Source organism: Cryphonectria parasitica, assembly GCF_011745365.1.
Source record: "Cryphonectria parasitica EP155 unplaced genomic scaffold M406scaffold_5, whole genome shotgun sequence".
Classification (NCBI taxonomy): Eukaryota; Fungi; Ascomycota; class Sordariomycetes; order Diaporthales; family Cryphonectriaceae; genus Cryphonectria; species Cryphonectria parasitica.
In genome coordinates this window covers 3,795,497-3,818,724 of record NW_024468913.1, presented here as the reverse complement: position 1 = coordinate 3,818,724, position 23,228 = coordinate 3,795,497, and the positions used below count along the sequence as shown (strand labels likewise).

The following is a 23,228-nucleotide window of genomic DNA, read 5'->3' as shown; positions in this document are numbered from 1 at the left end:
CTTCTCAAACAACATGCAAATGAAGCTGAAGGATGGCCTGGCTTACTCTTCAGTTGCACAAATCGACATAAATCTTCCCATCACACTCGATCGATCTTTTTATGCAGAGGAGACGAACGAGCAGCCCCATCTGACACCGAGACCACTCATAGTAAGGGCAACTCTTGGCAAATGCGCAGAGCTGGGTCGATAGGAAACAAGCTCAAGCTCATGATCTATTTCTTGTCTGGAAAAACCCACTTCTTTTATCTTTGCCTCCAAAATCCACAATATCTTCAAGGGCTTCCCTGGTAATGAAGCCTTCGGCTCCGGACCACCGTAAAGGAGGTTAACAGCCCCTTCGGGGGGATGTCTATAATCGATATATGGACCTCCTCTTGTTCCTAAATGGAGGACGACGACGACGAGGAGTGGTGTGTGTTTCCCCTTGGTGCCCACGAGGTGTTTTTCTTGCGCTTGCGTAAAAAGAGACGCCAGTCCTCTTTGTGCGAGACAAGCCGACTATCAAGAGAGAAAAAAGCCCCAACCGCTATGTCGACCAACTCGACGCAGCAGCCGTGGGTCCCCCACAATAATGAGTCCTCGGCTCATGTCGGTAGCCCGCCCAACACCCAGCGGGACTGGTACATCGTCCGAGGTCTGCTCCGTGCTATCGGCTTGGTGGACGAGGATCCTGCCCACGGTTATGTTGTTGCAGCCGTTGATACGGGCGACGAGTTCACCTCCAAGAGGCCAGGCGTTATTGCTGGGCTGGTCATCGTGTTGGTGGCCATCACGGGCGTGACTGGCGCACGCCTGGCCATGAGGGCGTCTGTGTCGCAGATGCGCTTTGGGGCGGACGATTGGGCTACCATCGCCGCAGCGGTAAGTGAGAAGTCCTGCTTTTCATTTCTTCCTTGTCCCCTTTCCCAATTTCGATGGTACTGACTGGTTCGAGGAATCTAGAGTATGGGCTTGACCTACACTGCGTGTCAGCTCGTCATGGCCATTGTTGGAGGAGGGGACCACATTGTAAGACCGAGATAGTCTGCTAGTATCTTTGGTTTGCACTGGGAAGGAATTCTTTTTTTAGCTAACCATCTTTCGTGTCATGACAGTGGCAACACACTTATGAGGAGTACAACATCTTCAACTATTACGGCACAATTGACAAGCTCATCTTCTATGTCACCGTCGCCCTGATCAAGACATCCCTCACCCTCTTCATCCGGCGGCTTGCCGACCGAACGTCCCTCAAGTGGCGCTGGTTCTGCGACTTGTTTCTCTTCACCTTGGCGGTCTATATCATCGGTGCCATTTTCTGGTTCTGCTTCTCGTGCGACCCGGCACGTGCCCAGTGGGACAGGCTCTACGGTGGTCAGCTGGACACGCCGGCGAGTTGTGTCAACACGGTCTTGCAGGGCGAGGTGCTCAACATCACGCATGTCGTGCAGGGTGTCATCCTGCTCTCAAGCCCTGTGGTGATCCTCTGGAAGGTCAGGATGAATAGCAAGAAGAAGATGCGGCTGTTCCTCATATGGGCCGTGGGGCTGCTGGTTGTGCTCTTCGGCCTCATGAGGATGCTGAGGACGAACTTCACGAGCGACATCACCTGGACGTACACGGAGCTGCTCGTCTGGACAACGTTGGATGTCTCAGTGGGCATTGTCGTCATCTCCCTCCCCGTGCTGGACGCATGGCTGGCCGACGGAGCACGCAAGGCCATGACCAAGATGGGAATGTCATCGAAGGGAGGACTGGGCAAGAGTGGCTATGGGAACCTGGATCGGAGCGGCTACGGAGCGTCCAAGAATAGTCGGACCATCGGCCAGATTTCCACCAACGGTGTGTCTCAGCACGACGCTGAGTCGGACGACGCCATTATTATCAAAGACAAGAAGCAGGATCCGATAGAACTGTCGATCATGCGGACTGATGAGTACTCCGTGCGGTTCACTTCCGCGAGTCGGGTTGATGGCGAGCAGTACGCAGCCACCAGCCGTGTGGCCCCAGGAGGGCAGGATATTGATGAGTGGCCCCGAGTACACAATGATGCCGCAGACAGGAAATAGACAGATACACATAGATACCCCAATACTGATTCCTTGTCAGTTCTTTACACTCGTCGTCATACAGGCAGCATGGAGCGAACGTGACTTGAGACCACCAACTCACGTGCTGATCATTCTGGGGACAATGCTTTCCGGATCCTCCCCTCATAAGGATCTCAGTAGCTTGCAATATGAAGTGAGGTAGGGGAGCCTCTGTGCCGTTCAGTCAAGATCCTTGATGAGGCACTGACCCAGTGAAGGTCGCGTCGATCAGATGAGTGCGATCAACATGGCTGTCTTGATATCCTGATGGCAGACGTGTCATAGGCGCCGCCCATCATTATCCACGAGTTCGATATGCCTGAACCCAGGGTAAGCTGCATGTGAGCTGGGAAAGCCAGTCATGTCAAGGACATGCTTAGGAATCTGCCTGTTGTGGACAGATTCTCTTGCGTATGAGGCCCTGAGCAAATGCAGCACACAACAATTATCGTGGACGTCATGCTGCAAGAATGCTGGACCCGGAATCATGACTTCCGAGATCATCCAACAACTTAGACAGGTAACAGGTCGAGACCCACGCCATCTTCACATGATAAATTGAGTCGGGAGAAGAAGAAAAAAGATACAAACCAGACAGGTTGATCAATAATCGAGTCCACACGGCCGCCGCAGCTCGGCATTCGAGCTCTTGGCGCAGCTCAGCTCAGATCATCTGAACGCGTATACGCTCCGATAGCCGGTGGAAGCAGAGTGGATAGTGTGGTATATTGTTGATCTTCGTAAGAACAACCTGGAAGAAGAGGCGAGAAGACCTCGTTTTTCCGAGAAGTGCACTTCGCAGAAACGAGAATCTCTGGATGGGGGGCACAAATGAGAGGACGGACCGGCCACGAGAGGGAAAGAATATGCCCGGGTTCGGAGTGGGATGTTGACAAATACCGTATACCCCTGGACACGGGCAGGTGGGGCGGGTCGAAGGCACAGAAGGCGCTGCAAGATGTCATGGCGGGGCAAGATTATGAGACACTGCTGTCTGCAGTGGAAGCTCGGCGATGAAACTCAAAAAGCTCGGGTTGGAACCCCTCCTTTTCTGGTTCTTGTCCTGCCTGCCTGCTTGGTTATGCTTTTCAGCTTCTTGTTATCACCACTCAATCTGTTGAATTTAGACCACAAATTCAAACAACAAAACACAAACCACAGACCCTCAAGATGGCTTCCCTCGTCGGTCAGCAGTTTCCGGAGGATGTCTCCTTCACGTATGTCCCCTACACGCCGGAGAAGGCCGGCCTGAACGCCTGTGGACTTCCCCAGAAATATGATGCTAGCAAAGGTAAATAAATACCCTCTCCTTTAACTTCTCGCCCTACTTTTCCGGTCTCCCTACACTCATGTTTGAAACGTCCCGTGTGTGCGTGCGCATGCAAAAGAACTGCTTGCGGACTGGAGAGTTAACACAAACCTGCAGAGTTCAAGGAAAAGAAGGTCGTCCTCGTCGCCGTCCCCGGTGCCTTCACCCCGACCTGCAGCGAGAAGCACGTCCCGACCTTCATCGAGCAGAAGGAGGCCCTCAAGGCCAAGGGTGTTGATAAGGTGATCGTGATTGCATACAACGATCCGTTCGTTATGAGTGCCTGGGGCAAGTCGAACGGCGTCACGGATGATTTCATCGTAAGTTTCCCTGGGTCTCTGTGTGTGCTGGACCGGGCTGGGCTGGGACGCTGACATGTAATGGAAACCTCTGTGTAGATCTTCGCGAGTGACGGCGAGACCAAGTTCTCCAAGCAGATCGGCTGGACCATGGGCGAGAGAACAGGCCGGTATGCGCTGGTCATTGACCACGGTAAGGTCACCTACGCTGAGCAGGCTGCCAAGGGTGGCGTCGAGGGAACGGATGCTGCGTCTGTTCTGGCGAAGCTGTAGATGTGCGCGGCCAATGACACTGTCATTCACACAAATATTGGTTGATCCCTCGCTGAAGTGTCCCTGGGGGGGCGACTCGAGAGATATTTGCTATAGACAAGACCTAGATTGCTGCTACATCTCAGTCCAATAGAAAGCTCGCCATCTCTACTCAATCGCTGTGCAGCTTCGTATACACGCGAGGAGGTCGTCACCGCAAGTGCCATATGGACAGGTTCTCTTGATCAATGCATAAGTTGCTCGGTCTGTAAGCTACCTATGCGTCGCGCGGAAATCATGTCCCTGCTCGTAAGGGGTCCCGTCCATGCAACCTTTCCCCCTCGGTAGAGGTTCCCTTTTCAAGACCCAACAGGCTTTCCTTCTTAAAGCACAACAAGGTAGAGAGAACCCGACTCCAGCCCGCCATTTTGCCCCGTGAATCTCAAATTGATTGATGTCATTTGTTTGTCCCGGAGACCTAGAGAAAAAAAGCAGATGCCAACCCAGTCTCGTCTTCCACCTCTCTCAAGCCATCACCGTCACCATTTATCGGGTGGTGGCCTTGACCTTGGGAGCAGAGCCCTTGGCACCCTGCTTTCCGACAATCCGCTGGGTCTGGCCCTTGGATGCCTGAGCGGCGTTCTTGGCCTTCTCTGCCTTCTTGGCCGCGGCGGCCTCAGCCTTCTTCTCCTTGCTCTCCTTGATGGCAGCCTGGCGGGCGGCGGAGCGCGCCTCAGGGCGCATGGAGCGCTTCTCCTTGATCACATCGAGCGAGGCACCAACGATGGCACGCTGGGCCTTGACAGTTCGGCGAGTGCGCTTCTTGGCGGTTTCCTGTTTGTTGCATCATGTCAGCATACAACTCCTACCGCCCTCAAACCTTCCGTCAACCGGAAGATTATAGCTTTCTGGACTGCGAGGGGGGATGGAAAACGTCGCGTATATATGTGTGAAGGAGAGGAGTTGTTCGGGAATCCCTTGTTGAGAACATAGGCATGTATTCATTTGGGAAATCGGATTCGTTCGTACCTCAGTGATACCCTTGCGGTGCTGGCGGCGGTAGAGGACAGTCCAGGCAATACGACGAGGGTTCTTGCGCTGGAGGAAGAGGGACTCGGATTTGCCGTTCTGGAAGCGGAAGATCTTGGAGTCTCCACGGACGTAGAGCTTACCCTGCAAGCACCAGAACCGTTAGCACCACTATTCCAGAAGTTCACCAAAAGATCCAAGAGCCGGCCGTTCGCCATGACCGTGACAGTGTCGGCGCCACCAGAATCGCGGGTTTCAATCAGTCTGTTCCTCTTGCAGCTGCCGAAAACCCCACGGTCTACAGCGATCGGTCGCGGCCTGTCCTCCGGGAGATGCATCATCGTACCTTGCCAGGGTAGATCTTCTGACCCGAGAAAGTGTCGTCGTACGTCCTCATGTTGACTGTGTTGTCGTGGCGGTACGAGTGGTGGGGTCGGGTTTGTTGATGGGTTGACGTTGATGGCGATGAGGTTGCCGACCGATTTTGTTCGAATTTCGATTCAGTGGGCTTTTTCAGAAATTGTTAGCAGCCCCTGCCAGGGTGAGCGCCTCTATGCGACAGGGGGGTGGGCAGGTGAGAACTTAGTCAGCTTGAAGAGTCGCCAGCTGCCAGCGGCTGCCGCCCACTTGGCAGACCTAGATCCTACCAAGACTTTCATGACCTTAAGCACCCGCCCTGACTCGGTAGTGACAGTCTTGCATCTCGCAGATAGTATAAAAATGGATGGTGAAACCTTGACAGAATCAATTCCATCCTACAATTATATTCTAGACTCTTGTCGTTGGTTATTCTTGGCTTCACCGAACTGAGCATAAACCTTGCTGCACTTTTTTCTTCTTCTTTATTTTGGGTACCTGCATCACCATCTTCTCGCTCACCTCTCCTTATTCTGACAGTACATGCATGGCTTGGTGACAGAACACCGCAACTGCAAGCAAGACCTCTCTTAAATATATACGTATTCATATCTATACGCGCATATCTACTCATGACATATGAGGCAGATGCAATCGCCTCCACCGTTCTGAAGGAGTTTAACAAACTTTCAGCGAAAAGGAAGCCTCAGAATCGAGGAAATGGAGCCCACGAGTGGGTGCCTCTCGCGGGCATCGTCGCTCGACATGCTGACGGATCTCTCAGGTGTCTAGCTCTTGCGTAGGTCTCACAGCACAGAACTCGTCATGTTGACAAGTTAACCAGAAGACTTGTCCGTGATTGTAATTTCTACCTGTTCCCCTCGTCGAGAATCCGGCTAAAAAATCACTAAGTACGGGCATGAAATGCCTCCCCGTCTCCAAACTGCCCCTTGCTGAAGGCCGCATCCTACACGACTGGCACGCTGAGGTTCTTGCTCTACGCGCACTCAACCACTTCATTTTGGAGGAATGCCGGGCACTCCTCCTCCCCGAGGGCGGCAAGGCATCTCCATACATTCGTCGCAGGACAGATCCTGATACCAGTGGACACAACCAGCCATTCGTGTGGGCAGGCGAGATTACTCTGCACATGTACTGCTCTGAGGCACCCTGCGGCGACGCCTCCATGGAGCTGGTAATGAGTGCGCAGGAAGACGCCGCCCCGTGGGAGGCACCACTGTCGCAGCGGATGATGGCGAAGAACGGGCTTGCTCCCTTCTCCTCCTCGCCCTCCCCGTCCTCTGTAGCCCTCCCAAGCTCGGGAGCTGACCCGACCGCGCCGGACCTACTGCTGCTGGGCCGTGCTTGCTTCTCCCATCTCGGCGTTGTGCGGCGGAAACCCGCCCGGCCCGATGCACCGCCTACGCTGTCCAAGTCGTGCTCGGACAAGCTTGCGCTTAAGCAGTGCACGTCTCTGCTCAACTCGCTCACCTCACTTCTAGTGAGCCCGCAAGGCATCTACCTGGACTCACTGGTGTTGCCGGAGAGCCAGTTCTCCGAGACGGCTTGTCAGCGGTGCTTTTCTCATCGGGGCCGGATGGCCGCTGTGACAGAGGTTCAGTGCGGATGGACAGGTGGCTACCAGTTCTGGCCGTTTGAGACCAAGACGACGGCGTTGGAGTTTGACTTTTCGCGAAGAGTTAGTGGAGGAGGAGGAGGAGGAGGGGGCGAGGGCGGGGCGAGATATGTCGCTAGCAACCTTGCGACCGCTTGGACAGCGAATGGTCTTGTAGAGAATATCGTCGGGGGAGTGTTGCAAGGACGGAAACAGACGGATCCTCGTGGTGGAAGTAAGCTTAATAGAGAAGGATTGTGGCATTTGGCTCAGGATGTTGCCATCCGGGCTGGGGTACCAGAGATTGTGCCTCATGGAGGACCGTACAAGGATGTGAAAGACGCAGAGAAGCTGGCAGTCAGGCGGAGGGTCAAAGAGGATGTGAGGGCCGAAGCGCTCAAGGGATGGGTGAGAAACGTGGGCGATGAGGATCATTTTCTGGATGTCTAAGGTGTTGTCCATTAATAGACAAGGCTTTCCTAGAGTTCAACATCCGACAGTGTACAGATCATGTTATAGTCGTGAGATAGCCTCAAGTGATCATCATATACCATCATGTGGGAAAGACTTGCAGCGGGTTCAATTTTGTTTCATATCTTCATTTTCTCGCAAAACCCATGGCGAGGTGGACTGTTCGTCCATGATACTAGAGTAGAGTATACCTCTAGAGAAGATTCCCCGATCCGCCGTTCCGTTGCCACTGACCGCAAGTCGTTGTGTAACCAAAGGGGGAAAAAAAGAAGTCAGGATGATGGGGTGCCATTTTTTCTTTTTTTGCCTGTCGTCAGTGCGCACGAAAACGGGAGATTGTCGATCGTCAACTACCACAACCACCAGTGTCCACCAACCTGCCCGCGGGTAGATAGACCGACGGAGCAGTGGTAATACAAGTCACCCCTTCTTTTCCTTTTCCTTTCCGCCATCGTCCCATCCATCACCGGGGGTTACCCCGTGGCCGGCCAGCCTCAACGGGAGACCCGCTTACTCGACCTTGGACTCGCCCTCGAAGTTCTCGCCGGCAACCAGCTCGGGGATGTCGTCATCATCGGCTTCCTTGCCCTCCTCGTTTTTCTGCATGCTCTGGTAGCTCTCGGCCAGCTTGCGCAGGGAGGCGAGAGAGTCGGGGCCGAGCTGGTTGAGGATGCCGGGGACGAGCTCGGTAAGCTCCTTGTCCTCGCCGTTGCCGTAGATGGCGAAGGTGTTTGCGGGGACGGCGGCGTGGACTGTTCAGGTCAGGCAGGAGCATGTGTCAGCATATGTATGATCCCCACGACATTGAACAATCAACCTCTACCCCTCTGCCTCGTCAAGGATGTATCCTCCTCTTTGTGTCTTTCTTGGTTTCTGTTTTCGCACATTCTCTCTCCTTCCCAATGTGAGTGGGGTGGTTGGGATCCACGTACCCTTAGGCGCAGCGAAGTGGATGACATTTCCGTCGCTCTTGAACATGTTGACCTCCTCAATGGCCTGGATGGGCTGGACGTTGAGCTTCTTGAGGGTCTGCTGCAGCTTCTTGTCGTCGGTGCCGGACCGCGCAGGGGCGCGCTTCATCTTTCTGCGCGGGGTGCCCTTGCCGCCAATTCGCGACGAAGCACCAAGCTTCTTGAGGCGCTCCTGGATGTCGGCCATATTTGTTTGGATGAGGGTTGTGGGTGTGTCGGAAGACAAAGAGGGAGAAAGGTTGGGAGGGGGAGTTCGGTCGGAGTAGATTTCCAGGTGGTGTGCCTGACTGTGTTTGGAAGCTCCATGTCAGTTATTGCTGCATTTTCCCTGCTGCGCTGCACTGGCGAGTCCTGTCCGACTCCGCCCAGCTTTTGCCTCCCCTCTCTGCCTGCCAGACTTTTCAACCCGCCAAAATTCGCTTATAGCACCTAAAAAATCCATCATGACAACAATAGATCAGAGGTTCGGTATACTCACTTTTCTCAATTTGCTCGTACCCGTCGACAGCGTCGTTGTACTGCAGAGAGGTGACGAGGTGGGTAGTCGAGGTTTGGTGCGAGAAAGATTTCGCCCACGTGATCCCGGAACTGGAGCCTGCCGCGTGCTGGAATCCCTTGCTGAGCCGCCAACAGCATCCCTGGGAAAGCACGGACCAGTTCATCCATCTCTTTCTCTCTTACCCACTCAAATGGTCTAGCCATAGCAGCAATATAAGAACAAGGCTTCTGTAGTGATGGCGTACCGAACGCATTGAGGTTCAGATATTGTCTTTGTGGCAGAAGATGAAAAAAATATGTCTCAGTAAAGCCTGAATCAGTCATAAAAGAGTGGTGATGGAATTCTTTTCTCCTTTTTCCTCGCTCGAGGCCTGCAGGCTCACAAATGTCAAATCCCTTCATTTCCTGTCGAATGATCCAAATTCAATGCTGGCCAGATACTCCTGAGCGCCGCCCAACCTGCCATATGCTGTATGCCATCCCGTCACACACAATGTAATCCATGTTCGAGGTATTTCACACATAAAGTTCACTTGCTCGAGTCCGTCGACAGCCCCAGCTCCTTCCTCAACGCTTCCTTTCTGACTCTCTCCTCCTCGCGGCTCCTGATGGCCTGCATCCGCTTCAATTTCCTCTCCTCCTCTGCAGCCTCCGCCTGCACTACCCATACTGTACTCACAAATCAATACATGTCTTTTCGGGAGGGATTGAAACAGCGTAAGACGTACTCGGCTTGTCGGACTTGGAATACTCCTTCAGCTTGCTCACAAACACGTCGAATTCCTGCTGCCTCTCCGTCCGCCTTTCGAGGCTCTTCTTCTGCAGGTCTGGATTGTACTTCTTGAATAGCTCCTCCTCGGTCGGCGACACGTAGTATGTGAGCGCCGGACCGCCAATGCATATCACCGCGCCGCTGCCATACTCTCGCGTCAGTCACTGAATCGATCTGATGGTAAATTCTCGGATCTTCAGGCTTTGTTCCTTACCCGCCCAACATCTTGGCCATCATCCCCCAATTTATTGGCTTCTTTGGCATGGCTGGGACTGAGGGTGAAGAGCGAAACGAAAGGGAGGACTGTGAAGGATTTGGAGTTTTCGTTCGTTGATGGTTAGGCCCGGTTTCACGGGGGTTGCATGGGCAGTGAGTACGGACTGCTCGTGACGTCTTTGATGTAGCACTGGAGAAAATCGGCGCCGCCGGGCGGAATTGGCAACGGCGGCGCTCCCATTGGTGTAAACCCCGAACAAGACCCACTGAAGCAGTCCTACACAGCTGCTGCCGCGTCCGCTGCTATTGCGTCTAACAACCGCGCAAACCATGAAAGATTTCACTTCAGCTCAACCCTCTTTGCTTGTTCTTTACGCACAATTGTTCTTGTCGCATTGCGATGAGCTGCATGCTAGTTGAAAACAATATGTTTACATTCGTGTGCTACGTATGTATAAGCTATCAAGCCGCGCAATCGCATGTTTCTGGAAGACGAGCTGAAATCCACCTCGACTGCGGCGGCACTGCCATTGTTGTGCCGCCGCAGGGACTGGAGTCATTAGCTGAAGCTGCTACGTTTCAGTTTACTCTTATGAATTCTCGCTACAACATGCTGGACCCTCCTCACCAAGAGAGACAGGAGTTACGCATTTTGGATGAATGCCAAGGCAAGTAGACCAGTGCGACGTGGCCGAGCCAAATGCCAAAGTCCAGAAGATACTGGGAGCGTGTCTTCATAGACTGAGAAAGGTGCACATGTGTGGGCATGAGCACCATCGAGGCCTGGATCCTTCTGACAGATGGTGGCATGCATGTGCTTCTCCGGGTCGAGACTTGCTATTGCCTTCTGTGGTATGCTGCGTATTCCAGTCCGACTACTAAATACAGTGTAAATCCGAGATCAACGTGTAGTCGTGATCAACGTGTAGTCGCATGAGTTACACTCCATCCTGGATCAAGAACCTTGTTTTCTAGGTTCTTCCTCTGTCACGACTCGACGTCAACACAGCAATGTTATGAACCACCGACTTACACATGATTTGACTTATTACCCACCACAAGGGGTAGACCTTCGGTTCGCGACCAGTTAACTCCTGTGATGTTTGAGGCACTGTACAAATGTGAGGACTGCGCAGAAGGCCAGTAGAATAAAATTTAGGACCCTCTTCCCCTTCCAACATTGAGTGGATACGCGAGGCTCAACGGCTGCATGGTTTAGACTTCTCTTACGATACCTAGTCCCGCAGCTAGAGTCGGTACTAACCGCCACCAACCACTGTACCTACATACTACTAGTTGAAATGGTTGGCTGCATGAATCCCAGGCATGCTACGGACAGGTGGGCTGTGCTGAATAGATGCGATCTTGCAAGCGTCGTATTTACCTACCTACTAAGTTGGCGCCTCTCATACACACAGTACTAGCCAAGCACTCTCAGCCACACATGTCGGTCCACGTGCAGCATTCGCTGGCAGGAGGCCCCCTTTTTTTTGGGGGGGGGGAAGATCGTGTGGCTTATACAAATCGCAGAGGACGTGATATCATACAAGTTCATGCGATGATCAGTGTACTAGCACCAGCGACGATCCCGTTCGCTGCACAGAGATGCGGATCCTGGAGCCTCCCGTCCCTCCCCATTTTCGTAGGGCGCTTGAGCTAGGCCGCGGGGGAATGAATCAAGTTTCAAGTGGAAGATCTGGTCCAATGCAATGAAGGGTGCGCCAAGTGGACTGTGCAGTGTGGTGGCGGGTGGGTTAGAGTGCCGTTCAGGCGATGGCCCGTTCGCGGCTGTGAGTGGTCACAGGCCTACTCTATTCGGCGCAGGCGTGCGCAGCCTACCCAAGCTGTAGTGGTCCTGATAGGCGCGCTGAAGGGGGGCTACAGGTTCTCCTTAGTAAGGACTCGATGCGGGGTTTCGTAGATGACGTTGTCACCGAGGATGGAATTGGCAAGCAGAAGTGTTGTTGAGGTCCGCCGAGACATCCTCTTTTGCCTACAACACGGCTGCCTCCCTACCTGCCTGCCTGCCTGAGTGTCTTGACTGACTGGAGAAACCCCCTGGCCCCTTCATGATGATGGATGCTGAGTGAGACTCTTGGACAAGGTTTTGCAAGCTGAGTGATTGCCGTTTCGCTAGACGTGTGCTCCACAGCTTTGAACCGTCCACACAGCCCAGGATACGAGCAGAAGCATCAAGATTCCTTTGAAAATTGGTTGGGGATTTGATGAGATTGTGGGTATAGGATCGCTAAATTAGCACTTGTGAAGGTCAGCCACTACCACACAAAAAACTTCATTCGGTACTTGGCAGCAGAGAACAGCGACAGCGGGTTGAGGCTGGCCACCTAAAACGCGGACGCTGGATTGTGAGAGGCCCGCGCTGTTGCTCGAATCAAGTGATAGCCGAGTTTGAGCTTGGACGCGTGCAAGTGTCCATAATTTTGAGAATGAAAAAAGTTAAAAAGTCGCGACTCTCGACTTTTCAAACGAGGTGAACCGGAAGTTGACGGGGCTGTTGACTCTGTGACAGAACCGGTTGGGTTTCAATTGTCTCCGAATTTTTTGCGGTATAATTGTAACGCGGGTAGGTGGGATGGCGGTTTGAAAACACAGAAGATTGCCAGCATGCACCCTGAACCAAGGGTGCTGGAGGGGGCCAATCACCTGCTGCCCAACCGTTGCTCTGATACAAGTACCGGTTGAGGCTCCAGGATGCACGAATCTTGATCGTCAATGCGTGATATAAATATAAAGAGAACCCGGAAATGGAAGCCGTGCGATAATTCAAAAGAAGGTTGCATTATAAGGTAAGTACCGTATAGGCTGGCTATGTGAGGCAGACTTGGCGATGGCAAACAAAGTTCAACAAGACAAGGGCCAGCCTCGATCTTGTTACGAGTGCTGACGCTCCTCGCTTCTCTGCTTCGTTGGCGAGTTGGTCAAACAGAGAGAAGAAGATCCAAGGGAGGCGGCATCGGCGCCTGATCAAGTCTCACGAGACCCCAAGCGGGTCGCAGAGGGGACAACTGTCGCCCTGATCACCCAAGGCATATTCCGGCGCTGATGAACATGACAAGGGGTTCTGTTTGTGGACTGTCACAGAAGTGAGGGTACTGAATCTGATCCAGAGGCAAAAAGCTGCTACAGCACTGGAGATCCGAACAAGGGAAGCGGAAATGATCGCCGTACAGGATCTTCCCGACTTGACAGGCCCGGGAAGCTACCGAGGCGCTGGTCTGCAGTAGCGGCCTTCTTATTTACTCTTATTGTGTTGTTGTAGTCATACAATTGGTCAGCGGAGAAGAGAGAATTGGGGCTTGGGTTACAGACATATTAACCATGACGATGAAGTAGTAGGATATTTGTTGTAGGGACTTGGAACAAGATCGGCTGGTTGCTAGCCACACAAGAGAATGCATAGCGTGTAATTTACATAGTAGAATGGAACTCGGCCAAACCCCTCGCTGTTGGTCCGTGCTGGCTCATGTGGTCTGAAGCGAACAACTCAGCACCCACCCCCAGCCCTTGAGTGTCTCTCACACCAGCCCCTGCCAGCACACTGCCTGCTTCCAAATTGGCCCCTGCCAGCCCCCTGCCAGGCCCTGGTCCAGGGGCCTATGCAGAGTGCCATTCTCCATGCTGCAGGTCCCAGCAAACCCTTCCCCCACCCCAGTCCGACCCCATCCCGCCCGTCCCCAATCCACTACTACCACTAGGCTGTTGTTGGTGGCCTCCTCTGCTCACGCCTTCCTTCCACTTCGACTTCTCTTCTGTCTCCACACCCATTTCACGACAGTCAAGCAGTTCATACCCACCCCGATTCTCCAGGTTGTCTTTTCTGCTCTCGGGTTCCAGATCGCATAGCATTGATTTCCTTCTTTAATTTCATTTTATTGTTGATTTATTCTCCCTTATCCAGTTTGGATCTTTCTTTCTCTGTGCCAGTACGGCATACTGACTGCCACAACGACTCGGCCATTTCCCAACAACATTACTCTGCGGTGCAGCCAGGCTATTTCGGCAGCATCTTTACTGTCGCAGACCTCAACAATCACCGTCCGAGACGCTCTCCCTCCTTTTGTGTCTGACAGCAACACGCTAGTCACCGTCTGGCTGAACCACTTCTGAATCACACGAAGTCCTGCGCTGCAGTAACCATCACGACTACCCCTCCTTCTGCGCCTACATCTTCAGCTGCTCTTGCTTCGATTCTAGTCCTGACCGATGGACTGATACGAGACTTGACGTTCTACAAGTGCAGACCCAACGAATTCGGCAGGCAGGCAGAAGTTGTCCAAGCGACGGGTCGGCAGGATTGCACTGTATTGGGTCGAGAGGAGAAGGAGAGGAACCAAGAACGGAGGCTACACTTCCCCAACAACCAGCACAAATGGCCTATCAAGGTGGTTATCAAGGTCAACCTGGGCCACCACGAGCACCGCCACAGCGCCAGTACAATGGCGGCGGGCCACCTCAACAACAACAACCCCAATATGATCAGTACCAGGGCGACTATGGATATGATCAGTACGGCTACGAATCGAACGGTTATGATCAAGGGTACGGGGCGCCCTACGACGATGGGTACGGCCAGCGCGGCCCACCGCCTCCTCGTGATCCGTATGGACCAGCGCCAGGGCGAGGTGGCCCTGTGAGAGGACCGTCTATGAACGGAAGCCGTGGTGGTGGCCCTATCCCGCGACCTCCGACAGCTGATGGTCATCGGGGACCTTATGCTGGAGGACCTTCAGGACCTAGCCGCCCTCCCAACAATGGAGTTGGCCCAGGAAGGGGACGGCCTCCGCCCTTTGCGCACCCAAACTCCGATCCGCTCAGTAAGTTTTTCACCAGCGTTTGCTGTTTTTCTTAAGGTCGTGGCATATGCGTCTAACTACGGTCAAGTGAACCGTCCGAGACAGCCACTCATCGAGTCTCAAAAATCTCCAGGACAGCCAGGATTCGGCGACAGCCCATTCCCGACATTTCCAGGCAAACAGCGGAGAACAAATCTTGATGCGGAGCAACAAATCCTAACCCAGATGGGCTCCTTGGATATTGATACAAAGAAATCAAAAGGCAGGCCCCCCGTGCGAGGTCGATCCAATGACGACTACGGCCCGAGACCATCCATGGACTCCCAGCGAGGTCCTCCGGGCCCCCCACGCAATTATCCGCCACAGGGCTATCCAGACCAGCGGAGGGGTCCCCCGCCTCAACGAGCAGGATATAGCGAGAACCCAGACCAAGATTTCGGACCGCCGTCGAGAACGAGAACGATGCCTCACATGGACGGACCGCCTGACGTACCTGTACCCCAGCGGGCAGATTCCGTCCCCTATGGCAACCAGATAGGTCGTGCAATGCCACCACCTCCCCGGCCAGCAACCTCCCACGCGCACCGACCACCGCCTCAGGGCATGTATCCTCAGCAGCGAGGTCCACCACCGCAACAGCCACCACCGCCTCAAGGAGGGTACGGATACGACGGCTATGGCCAAGAGTATTACGAGGGCGGTTATTATGATGAATACTACGACGACGGAGGCGCCAATGGCTACCCGCCCCAGAATCAGCTGCCACCCGAACCCGAATTGCCCAACTTCGACGCCGCGCCTGCAGGACGCAATTCGTTAGATTTGTCTCTACGAAATGGCGGTCTAGAAGCACAAAGGGGACCGAACAGGGTCCCGGAGCTCAGCAAGAGTAAGTCGCAACCTGACCTGCGAGCGTCTCAACAAGCAGTGTTCGAAATGGCACCGGATGCCCCTCCTATACCGTCGATGGGCTATCAGGCCCAGTATGACCAGATGCCGAATCGACCCAGCCCATCTGCTGGAGGACTGCCTGTTAATTCAAGAACACCACCAGTGCGACCAGGGCATCAGCCCTCGCCTCCTAACGCTGATGGGCTGCCGTCTCATCCCGCTCCTGTAAGGGCAGGTCACATACAGGGCTCGCTGGCCAATAAACCACCGCCTGTGCGTAACTACGGCGGCCTGCCAGCGGCAGCTCCCACTCCGGCACCTGCGCCGGCACCGGCGCCTGCCTCTGCTTCCGTGCAGAATGGTCCGGTGCGTCCAGGTGCTGCGCGCTCACAAGATCCGATCGTCACGGCAGAGGAGTTGGAGCAACTCAGGAACAGGGTCAAGGCCAACTCGCAAGACCAGCAGTCTGCGTTCCGTCTGGCTAAGAGACTGATAGAAGCGGCCGATGTTCTTGTGCCTAACTTGCCTGATCCAAAAGCGCGTGCGAAGGTCCGTGAGCGCTATTTGGTGGATGCGCAGAAGATCCTGAAGAAGCTGTCGAACGCACAGAATGCCGAGGCCATGTTTACGCTTGCTGATGCCATCGGAAAGGGCATGTTTGGAGAATCGGATAACAAAGAATCGTTCACATTGTATCAGTCGGCAGCCAAGCTTGGACATCCTGCAGCGGCATACCGTACAGCAGTGTGCTGTGAAATTGGCAACGAAGAAGGCGGTGGCACGCGGAGGGATCCCCTGAAAGCTATGCAGTGGTACAAGCGAGCAGCAACACTGGGCGACACCCCAGCCATGTACAAGGTCGGCATGATCCTGCTGAAAGGACTGCTAGGCCAGCAGAGGAACCCTCGAGAGGCCATCTCCTGGCTCAAGCGCGCAGCAGAAGCTGCCGACGCCGAGAATCCCCATGCGCTACACGAACTCGGGCTCTTGTACGAGAGCGCTGGGCCGAATGATGTGATTCTCCGGGACTCGGCCTACGCCTTCCGGCTCTTCAAGCAGGGCGCGGAGCTCGGCTACAAGTTCAGCCAGTTCCGCTTGGGCTGCGCGTACGAGTATGGCCTCATGGGCTGCCCAATAGATCCGCGGCTGTCTATTATGTGGTACTCCAAGGCGGCGGAGCAGGGCGAGCACCAGTCGGAGCTGGCTCTCAGCGGATGGTATCTGACCGGCAGTGATAATGTCCTGGGCCAGAACGATACTGAGGCATATCTGTGGGCGCGCAAGGCTGCAATGGCAGGGCTGGCCAAGGCCGAATACGCGATGGGCTACTTTACGGAAATGGGCATTGGTGTTCCTGCAAACATGGAGGATGCGAAGAGGTGGTACTGGAGAGCTGCCGGTAAGTCTGCCGCTTTGTAGATTTCGACCGACGGTGTGGAGATGATGAACTGACACACTTGGAAACAGCCCAGGACTTTCCCAAAGCCCGCGAGCGCCTCGAAGAGCTCAAGCGTTCTGGCAAGAACGGTCCTCGCCAGCGCGAACGCATCACGCGTAGCAAGATCGGTCAGCAGCAGGAGGGCGAGTGCAGCGTGATGTAGTGTGTCACAACTGTCACAGCGCCCTCTCTTCCTGTCGGCCCCAGACCAGCGCCAGGATCAAGGCAAAATTCAATCGTCGACGGCATGACCTACCGCGGCCTTGTGAGGCTCCCCGACCGCAGCGGTACCGTCGCACGGTGGGCGGCGACTCCCGGCCCGCATGGACGACCAGGAACACCATCTTCGCTATCTTCAAGCCGGGCGACGAGTAGGGTGAGCTCGTTGTCCTCGACGAAATCAATGAGCCAGTTGAAACGGGAGAAAAGCCAGTTGATCATGGAGCGGTATCAACAGGTGGAGGAGCATGCGCATTCTCAGCGGCCGAAAATGCTGCCGGCTGTCCGCAGCTTTAGTTACGATATGCCGACGCAGGCAGCAGAGATGGAGATGATGATGAGGGCGCGTAGTGTCTCGCCACCCCCACCTGTGCGAACATGTGTTCCTTTGACCAAGGCAGCACCGCCAGCAGTCTTGCTCGAGGCTCTGCATGAGTCTCCGCCGCACATGTCGACTGATGCGCTGGTGTCTGAGGCTGAGCCTTCTCTGGACGAGGAAATACCCTAGAGCGGAACGCAGCCGAAAAGAACTCTGGCACAGAGGCTGGCGATGCTGTCCTGTACACTACAGTGGCGAAGCAACAAAGCGAGAGCCCAGCACGAGGCAGAAGATCGGGGAAGAGAGGCAGCGCAAGCATGGCCCGAGCGCAGAATTCAACCTCGAGAAGTAGAAAAGTTGGGCTCGCTTTCACGGTTACCGCCGAGGTGTCTTTACACAGTCCAGCCAGTATTCGGACGGGCGAAACGAAAAGTCGCGCAGGCTGAAGGACTCTCGATCTTGGATGATGGGAAGCGGAAGCGGTTGCGGCGGGCGAGTTAATACGCGTCAATGACACTGATACAAGTACCATGAAAGCAATTGAGTTATCACAGCACTGGGACTAAGGGGGAAACGGAAACAATTTACCTTTCGAGTCATGGCTTAGGAGACCTTGCAATCGAGAATGGCGTTCTGATTACCTTATATGAGGGGGGCAGTTTGTTCTGAAACTTGGGCAGCGTGTTTCTCAAGCCTGCGTGTCGCTCGTGAGGCGGGATGGGGTGTGTGCTGGTCATACTGGGCTGGTATGTTTTGTCTGTCTAGTGGAGGAGGACTCATGCGCCTAGTCGTACTTGATAATGAAAATACAAGATTCCGAGTAATGCAGCAATACACACAGGCCTGCTCCTCCCCCAGGTAAAAGCGGCTGAAAGAGAAGGTAACAGCACCACGAGAGATTTGCTCACGGTCAGCAATCAATAATCCAACCAGCGACCGACTAAGTACGGAATATTCATCTATAATTGATCTCTTTCCTTCTCGTTCTTTGTCAAGGGGGCAGCAGCGCGCCGGCTGCGAACACACACGGAAGGCTATAGAGAACAATGGGTGGCCCCCTTCGCACTTGTGAAATATTATATCACTTTCAAGGAAGCAAGAAACGTCCTGCGTCACACGCCAGGTCATCGGTAGCCATGTCCTACAGCCTTCCATGACTTTCGAGGCCGGTCATGTTCTGCTTTTGCGCAACGTATCCGCCATGCTCCCCATTCCCTCCTCCTAACCTCGTTCACCCCCTCCCCCCCTGTCCCTTGGGGATTCAACGGCTTTTCTTACCCCATCTGGTCTTTTCCTACTCTCGAGTAATTTCCCGACCTCGCAGGAGCCCCATCCCCGTCCCGGCGAGGCAACTCCATGCCGTCCATACACACACTCTCCCTCGCCCCTCTCTGTTTTCAAGCGTCTGACGGGGTTCACGAGCTCTTGACCGCATCCTTGACCTCCTGGGCGGCGGCCTCCACCTTGCCCTCGACGGTCTTCTTCTGGCTGGCGTTGTAGAGGAGGATCCTGGAGACCTGGATGATGCCGACGATGCCGAGGAAGAAGTTGACAGCGGCCAGCAGGTAGTTCTTGGGCTTGATGATCAGGCACCAGCGGGTCCAGATGAAGCCGGTGGCCGTCAGGGCCCCGTTCTGGGTCAGAGAGAGCTTCTCGGCGGGGCGGGCGAAGTCGGAGACGCCGGCGAGGACGAGGGCCCACTGCGGAAGGGAAGGAAGAGGTCATCGTCGTCAGCTAATCTCTCTCTCTCTCTCTCTCTCTTCCTCTCTCTCTTCCTCTGTCTATGTCTTTATAGGGATGTGCACATACCTTCATGACAGGCGCCCAGAAGTGCACCGTCTTCAGGCCGATAGGGCTATCCCACATGCGCTTGAACCAGCTCTGCTGGGCGCCGCCCTCGGCCGTGGTGCTCTGCCACCTCCGGCTCCACTCCTGGCGGCGGTAGGCCTGCTGGCGGGCAAAAGGCGAGGCGCGCGAGAAGGCGGCGCGGGTTTGGAAGGCGGCCGAGGTCGACGAGAAGAGCGGCCTTGCGGCGCGGGCGAAGTTGGATGTGGGAGCCATCTCTATTTCTTTTTTTTGTCTTTCCTTTTTCCCCTTGTTGAAGTCTGTCTGTCTTCTTCCTTGATATCTCGCCGTGTTCTTTTGTTCCGGTCGCGGAGTTTCTATTTGCTGGAAGATTTGGGAAAATAGAATTGGCCTTTCCTGTTGGGGAGGATGAAGAAGAAGAAGAGTAGTAGGAAGAAAAAAGAGCGGAGTGTTTTCTTTCCAGTTGTGGTCGGAGGGTTTGTGATGGTGACACAGAGATAAGGTAAGAAAAAGAGGGCGAGAGAGAGGTTGAGAAAGTGAATCTTATCGCGTCGTCGATTCGGGGTCCGATGAAAGGAGCTGTGCGACAAATTCGGGTCTTTTGGGGACGCTGTGGGCGGGCGATACGGAGGGAAGCACCCCCCTAAGCAACTAATGCTGAACGCCTAGGTGGCAGATGGAGGGCAAGAAAAAACGAAGTTGGGGTAGAGGGGGTAGGGGCCCTAGCTTTGCAGCGTACCACAGCGCTGAGCCTGGCAGCGGCTGTCCCGGAGATAAGAAAAAGGTGCTGTGGGCATAACCACTCAAATGGCGCGCGTTGCTAACAATTCTGCCGCTGCCCGCCGGGATGTGTTACACGTTAACATGGCACCCCGGTACCTAGCACGTCACTTATGCAATTATAGAGACTATGCAAACAGTGGGGACCCCGTCAAACGTTCCCATGCCGTCGGCTACGAGACTTGGGAAGTGTGTGTATATGCGCATGTGTTTAGCTACAGTTCAAGGGCACACCTTACGAGTCCAGCCAGCTTCTCCACAGCCCACGACGTCGGCCAATTGACCCTCCCCTCTGTCCGTTCAGAGATGGCGACCAAATACGCGTTCACAAAGTCCCTCAAGGAGGTCCGCTTCCTCTTCTGCCAGACGTCAGAGCAGAGCGCCGCGACCAGGTAAGGCACAAGCAGCAGCGGCAGCACCACCACCACCACCACCACTTCCCGCCCAAAGTCCTGCCCTCATTCCCTTGCTCTCTCACTCTGTCTCGCCATGGAGGGCCATTCTTTCCGAGAGACGGAGATAGATAAGAGAAACCGTCTGCTAACTACTCTTCCCTCACTCGCGCGACAGGGCATTCCTGACGAGGACCTACCCGACAATGAAGAAGCACAACCCCTCCACACCCATCATGCTGCGCGAGGCACAGGGGACTCAGCCCAAGGTCTACGCGAGATATGAGTTTGGCAAGGAGGAGAGCAAATCGTTAGAAGGTAAGGGGGAAAAAGCTGCCCTGCAACACCGGTTCCAACTCGAACCATCCTCTTTTTTTTTCTTCCTTTCTTTCCCGGCCGGCGCAGAAAAGACCAAGACGAAGCCTGGAAAGGAGAAGTATGGGAGCGGTAGAGTTATTTTTTAATTTTTTTTAGGGCATCGGATGGATGTGTGCTGATATTTCTCTGCTGCTCGATAGGTCTCTCGGACAAGCAAATCGAGGATACGGTGACTGGGCTGGTACAGCAGAAGGCATGACGGGCGGGCAGACAAGTGGACCGTTTGGGCCGAGGTGGAAGCTACACACAACAATATGAGCCGTGTTTGACGGTTGTTGGGAACTGAGAGTCCGTCCAAGAAGAGTGCGGAAGGGATCCTATGGGCTGGGCTGAGCTGAGCTGGGGAATGTTAGCCCTGGTGGAACCACACGAAGAGCTGTCCCATGCTAGGGGAGAATAAGAAGAGGCCAGGTAAAAAAACAAAAGTAAAACCGAATTGAAAGGCCAAGGCCACACACCATCACTACTGAACATCAATATCGAGGGTCGTGAGGGTGGAGATAGTAAAGCCAAGGACGACAAGATCATATAGTGTGATCAACTTCACTCGATTCTCTCATGACTGTTTTGTACTCTACAGACTGACCCAATAGACAAAAACTTCCCGATTGCTCATGGAATTCAGTCAAAACCCCATGCTCATAAAAATTTCTCTCGTTAAACGCCCTGATGACCGATGGTCGACCGTGCATCATTATCCCTGGTCGTTATCAACTTCCAATGAGCATCATGGATCGTGATTCATCGAGCCCGTTTTCCTCACGTCCGTTCCTCTGTCATTCGTTTCTGCCCATCCTGAACCTGAACCAGTGGTATCTCAATGATATCGTCACACAACGCTTTTCTTTTTCGTATTCGCCTTGGATGGCCGGGTCCCTTTGCCCACCACAATCTGCTGCATTCATCAGCCATTTCCTTCCCAATGGCTTCAGCCACCCTTGCGCTCCTCAGCACCGGAACCACGATCACCTCGAGCACCCCGGGGTTGCCAGAACCGCCCGCCCCGACTACCGCGACTGCCGTGACCTCTAGCCATACCACCGGGGTTCTTTCTGGCAGGCCCCACTATCTGCCATGCGCTGCCGTCCTGTGGCTTCTGTTCCTCCGTAGGCTTCTGCCTGGGCTGCTGAGCCTTTGTTGTACTAGGGGCAGTGACGCTCCGCTGATGACTCACAGCGAGCTGCTGAGCCATGTTGTGCGTGGTATCAGCCTTTCCACCGTCGGGCATGGCCGCCTGGGAAGGAGTAGGCACTGCAGGCACTCCGGCCTTGATGATACTGGCGGTACGCTTCTTGGCAACCGTGTTAGCCGCCTCGTCTAGAGTCGGGAAGTTGTCGTGCGTGACTGGAGGCGGAGAATTAGAGACGACCTCGGCAGCTTTCTTGACGGGTGTTGTCGTCATCTTCTTCGCAGCGGTAACGGGCATCGCGGGCACAGGCTTCGGTCTCGCGATGAGGGGCAGTTCTGGGTATCCCCCAGTGCGATCAGGAAGGGTGTCATGACGGGTCCCGGTCTTCGTCTTCTCCTTAGTGGGAGGGCCAGGCTGCGAGAGCTCGGTAGGATCAACGACCTGCTCGGCAGGTGTAACGAAGCGCTTGTCCATGCCAGTGGGCTGGCCGGGAAGGGAAGGCTTCTTTGCGTGACCCTTGTGGGCGCCGCCCTCGACGTTATGCGTGGGGTCGCTGGCGTGAAGCGATCGGTTGTTCTTCTTGGTGTTCACGGCAATGCTGCTCCCGTGCATGCGGCTGACGCCAGACATGACGCTCATTGAAGGGGATGACGGGATGGAGGCCGTGAAGGACTGCGCGTTTGGGTTGAGCTTCGCGTTCAAAGCAGCAGCAGCAGCAGACGACGCCCGTGAGGGAACGAAGGACTGGACCGCCGCGTTGAGTGTGCTCTTGCCCTTGTTCTTGGAGGTCTGGCGTGACCCCTTCTTCGGAGAAAGAGTGGGTGAGGCAGGCTTGTCCTTGGAGGACTGCTCATCAGCCTCTCTCTCCTTCTGGGGTGACTTCATGTTATCGCCTTTCACAGGAGGGTCGTCGCTCATTGCCATCGCCTCGCCAGGGCCAGTCACGAACGGATCATCGGTCTTGCCGCTCTGAACATCTCCCTTCACGATGGCCGCCCAGGCGCCGGCTCGAGAAGGCAAAGGTTGGAAGGGTGGAGAGTTGCTCGGTGCGCTGCCAGCTTGGCCCTTCTCTTGCATGGGTTGATGATTCGCAGATGGACCTGCCGAGTGGATTTGCATCTTGGGCTGGTTGCTCGACTTCCTCGTCTGGTCAATGGTGAACTTCTGGTGCGCGAAAAGGTTTGCGTCAGGCGAGACACCC

At 54.7% G+C, this 23,228-nt stretch overlaps 7 protein-coding genes across 7 annotated transcripts; 4 read left to right on the top strand and 3 right to left on the bottom strand.

Moving 5' to 3' along the window:
• Window positions 1-561: 561 nt before the first annotated feature.
• On the top strand, window positions 562-1,715 carry M406DRAFT_240003 (uncharacterized protein; the record flags this gene model as incomplete). The annotated part of the gene is made up of 3 exons (XM_040916108.1): window positions 562-864; window positions 976-1,011; window positions 1,098-1,715. Coding segments are annotated over 3 exons (957 nt in total), but the record flags the coding sequence as incomplete, so codon positions are not given.
• A 1,455-nt stretch (window positions 1,716-3,170) lies between these two features.
• On the top strand, window positions 3,171-5,107 carry M406DRAFT_356818 (uncharacterized protein). The gene is made up of 4 exons (XM_040923532.1): window positions 3,171-3,363; window positions 3,499-3,701; window positions 3,780-4,768; window positions 4,964-5,107. The coding sequence occupies exons 1-3, from the start codon at window positions 3,243-3,245 to the stop codon at window positions 3,951-3,953; spliced, it is 498 nt and encodes a 165-aa protein (XP_040776069.1). The 5' UTR covers window positions 3,171-3,242; the 3' UTR covers window positions 3,954-4,768; window positions 4,964-5,107.
• A 70-nt stretch (window positions 5,108-5,177) lies between these two features.
• Window positions 5,178-7,383, top strand: M406DRAFT_340574 (uncharacterized protein; the record flags this gene model as incomplete). Its single annotated transcript, XM_040921568.1, has 4 exons — window positions 5,178-5,189; window positions 5,963-6,117; window positions 6,231-6,560; window positions 6,636-7,383. The coding sequence occupies 4 exons, from the start codon at window positions 5,178-5,180 to the stop codon at window positions 7,381-7,383; spliced, it is 1,245 nt and encodes a 414-aa protein (XP_040776068.1).
• A 121-nt stretch (window positions 7,384-7,504) lies between these two features.
• On the bottom strand, window positions 7,505-8,894 carry M406DRAFT_356811 (nascent polypeptide-associated complex subunit beta). Its single transcript, XM_040923531.1, has 3 exons — window positions 8,854-8,894; window positions 8,337-8,662; window positions 7,505-8,156 (listed from the first exon to the last, which is right to left on the bottom strand). Exons 2-3 carry the CDS (start codon window positions 8,560-8,562, stop codon window positions 7,915-7,917), a joined length of 468 nt encoding a protein of 155 aa, XP_040776067.1. The 5' UTR covers window positions 8,563-8,662; window positions 8,854-8,894; the 3' UTR covers window positions 7,505-7,914.
• A 325-nt stretch (window positions 8,895-9,219) lies between these two features.
• M406DRAFT_322881 (uncharacterized protein) lies at window positions 9,220-9,943 on the bottom strand (the record flags this gene model as incomplete). The annotated part of the gene is made up of 3 exons (XM_040919710.1): window positions 9,860-9,943; window positions 9,599-9,786; window positions 9,220-9,539 (listed from the first exon to the last, which is right to left on the bottom strand). Coding segments are annotated over exons 1-3 (214 nt in total), but the record flags the coding sequence as incomplete, so codon positions are not given.
• Window positions 9,944-18,418: 8,475 nt separating this feature from the next.
• Window positions 18,419-19,814, bottom strand: M406DRAFT_356809 (uncharacterized protein). The gene is made up of 2 exons (XM_040923530.1): window positions 19,352-19,814; window positions 18,419-19,242 (listed from the first exon to the last, which is right to left on the bottom strand). Exons 1-2 carry the CDS (start codon window positions 19,601-19,603, stop codon window positions 18,958-18,960), a joined length of 537 nt encoding a protein of 178 aa, XP_040776065.1. The 5' UTR covers window positions 19,604-19,814; the 3' UTR covers window positions 18,419-18,957.
• Window positions 19,815-20,383: 569 nt separating this feature from the next.
• On the top strand, window positions 20,384-21,494 carry NUO (glucose catabolic process to ethanol). The gene is made up of 3 exons (XM_040924556.1): window positions 20,384-20,520; window positions 20,699-20,838; window positions 21,039-21,494. The coding sequence occupies exons 1-3, from the start codon at window positions 20,435-20,437 to the stop codon at window positions 21,095-21,097; spliced, it is 285 nt and encodes a 94-aa protein (XP_040776064.1). The 5' UTR covers window positions 20,384-20,434; the 3' UTR covers window positions 21,098-21,494.
• The last annotated feature ends 1,734 nt before the right edge of the window (window positions 21,495-23,228 follow it).

Coding starts and splice junctions, on each gene's coding strand:
- M406DRAFT_356811 (XM_040923531.1), bottom strand. CDS start 8,562: ATGGCCGACATCCAGGAGCGCCTCAAGAAGCTTGGTGCTTCGTCGCGA. Junction 8,157..8,336: donor CCACTTCGCTGCGCCTAAGG/GTACGTGGATCC, acceptor TGACCTGAACAG/TCCACGCCGCCGTCCCCGCA.
- M406DRAFT_356809 (XM_040923530.1), bottom strand. CDS start 19,603: ATGGCTCCCACATCCAACTTCGCCCGCGCCGCAAGGCCGCTCTTCTCG. Junction 19,243..19,351: donor TCTGGGCGCCTGTCATGAAG/GTATGTGCACAT, acceptor TCCCTTCCGCAG/TGGGCCCTCGTCCTCGCCGG.
- M406DRAFT_356818 (XM_040923532.1), top strand. CDS start 3,243: ATGGCTTCCCTCGTCGGTCAGCAGTTTCCGGAGGATGTCTCCTTCACG. Junction 3,364..3,498: donor GAAATATGATGCTAGCAAAG/GTAAATAAATAC, acceptor ACAAACCTGCAG/AGTTCAAGGAAAAGAAGGTC. Junction 3,702..3,779: donor GCGTCACGGATGATTTCATC/GTAAGTTTCCCT, acceptor ACCTCTGTGTAG/ATCTTCGCGAGTGACGGCGA.
- NUO (XM_040924556.1), top strand. CDS start 20,435: ATGGCGACCAAATACGCGTTCACAAAGTCCCTCAAGGAGGTCCGCTTC. Junction 20,521..20,698: donor GAGCAGAGCGCCGCGACCAG/GTAAGGCACAAG, acceptor CTCGCGCGACAG/GGCATTCCTGACGAGGACCT. Junction 20,839..21,038: donor GGAGAGCAAATCGTTAGAAG/GTAAGGGGGAAA, acceptor GCTGCTCGATAG/GTCTCTCGGACAAGCAAATC.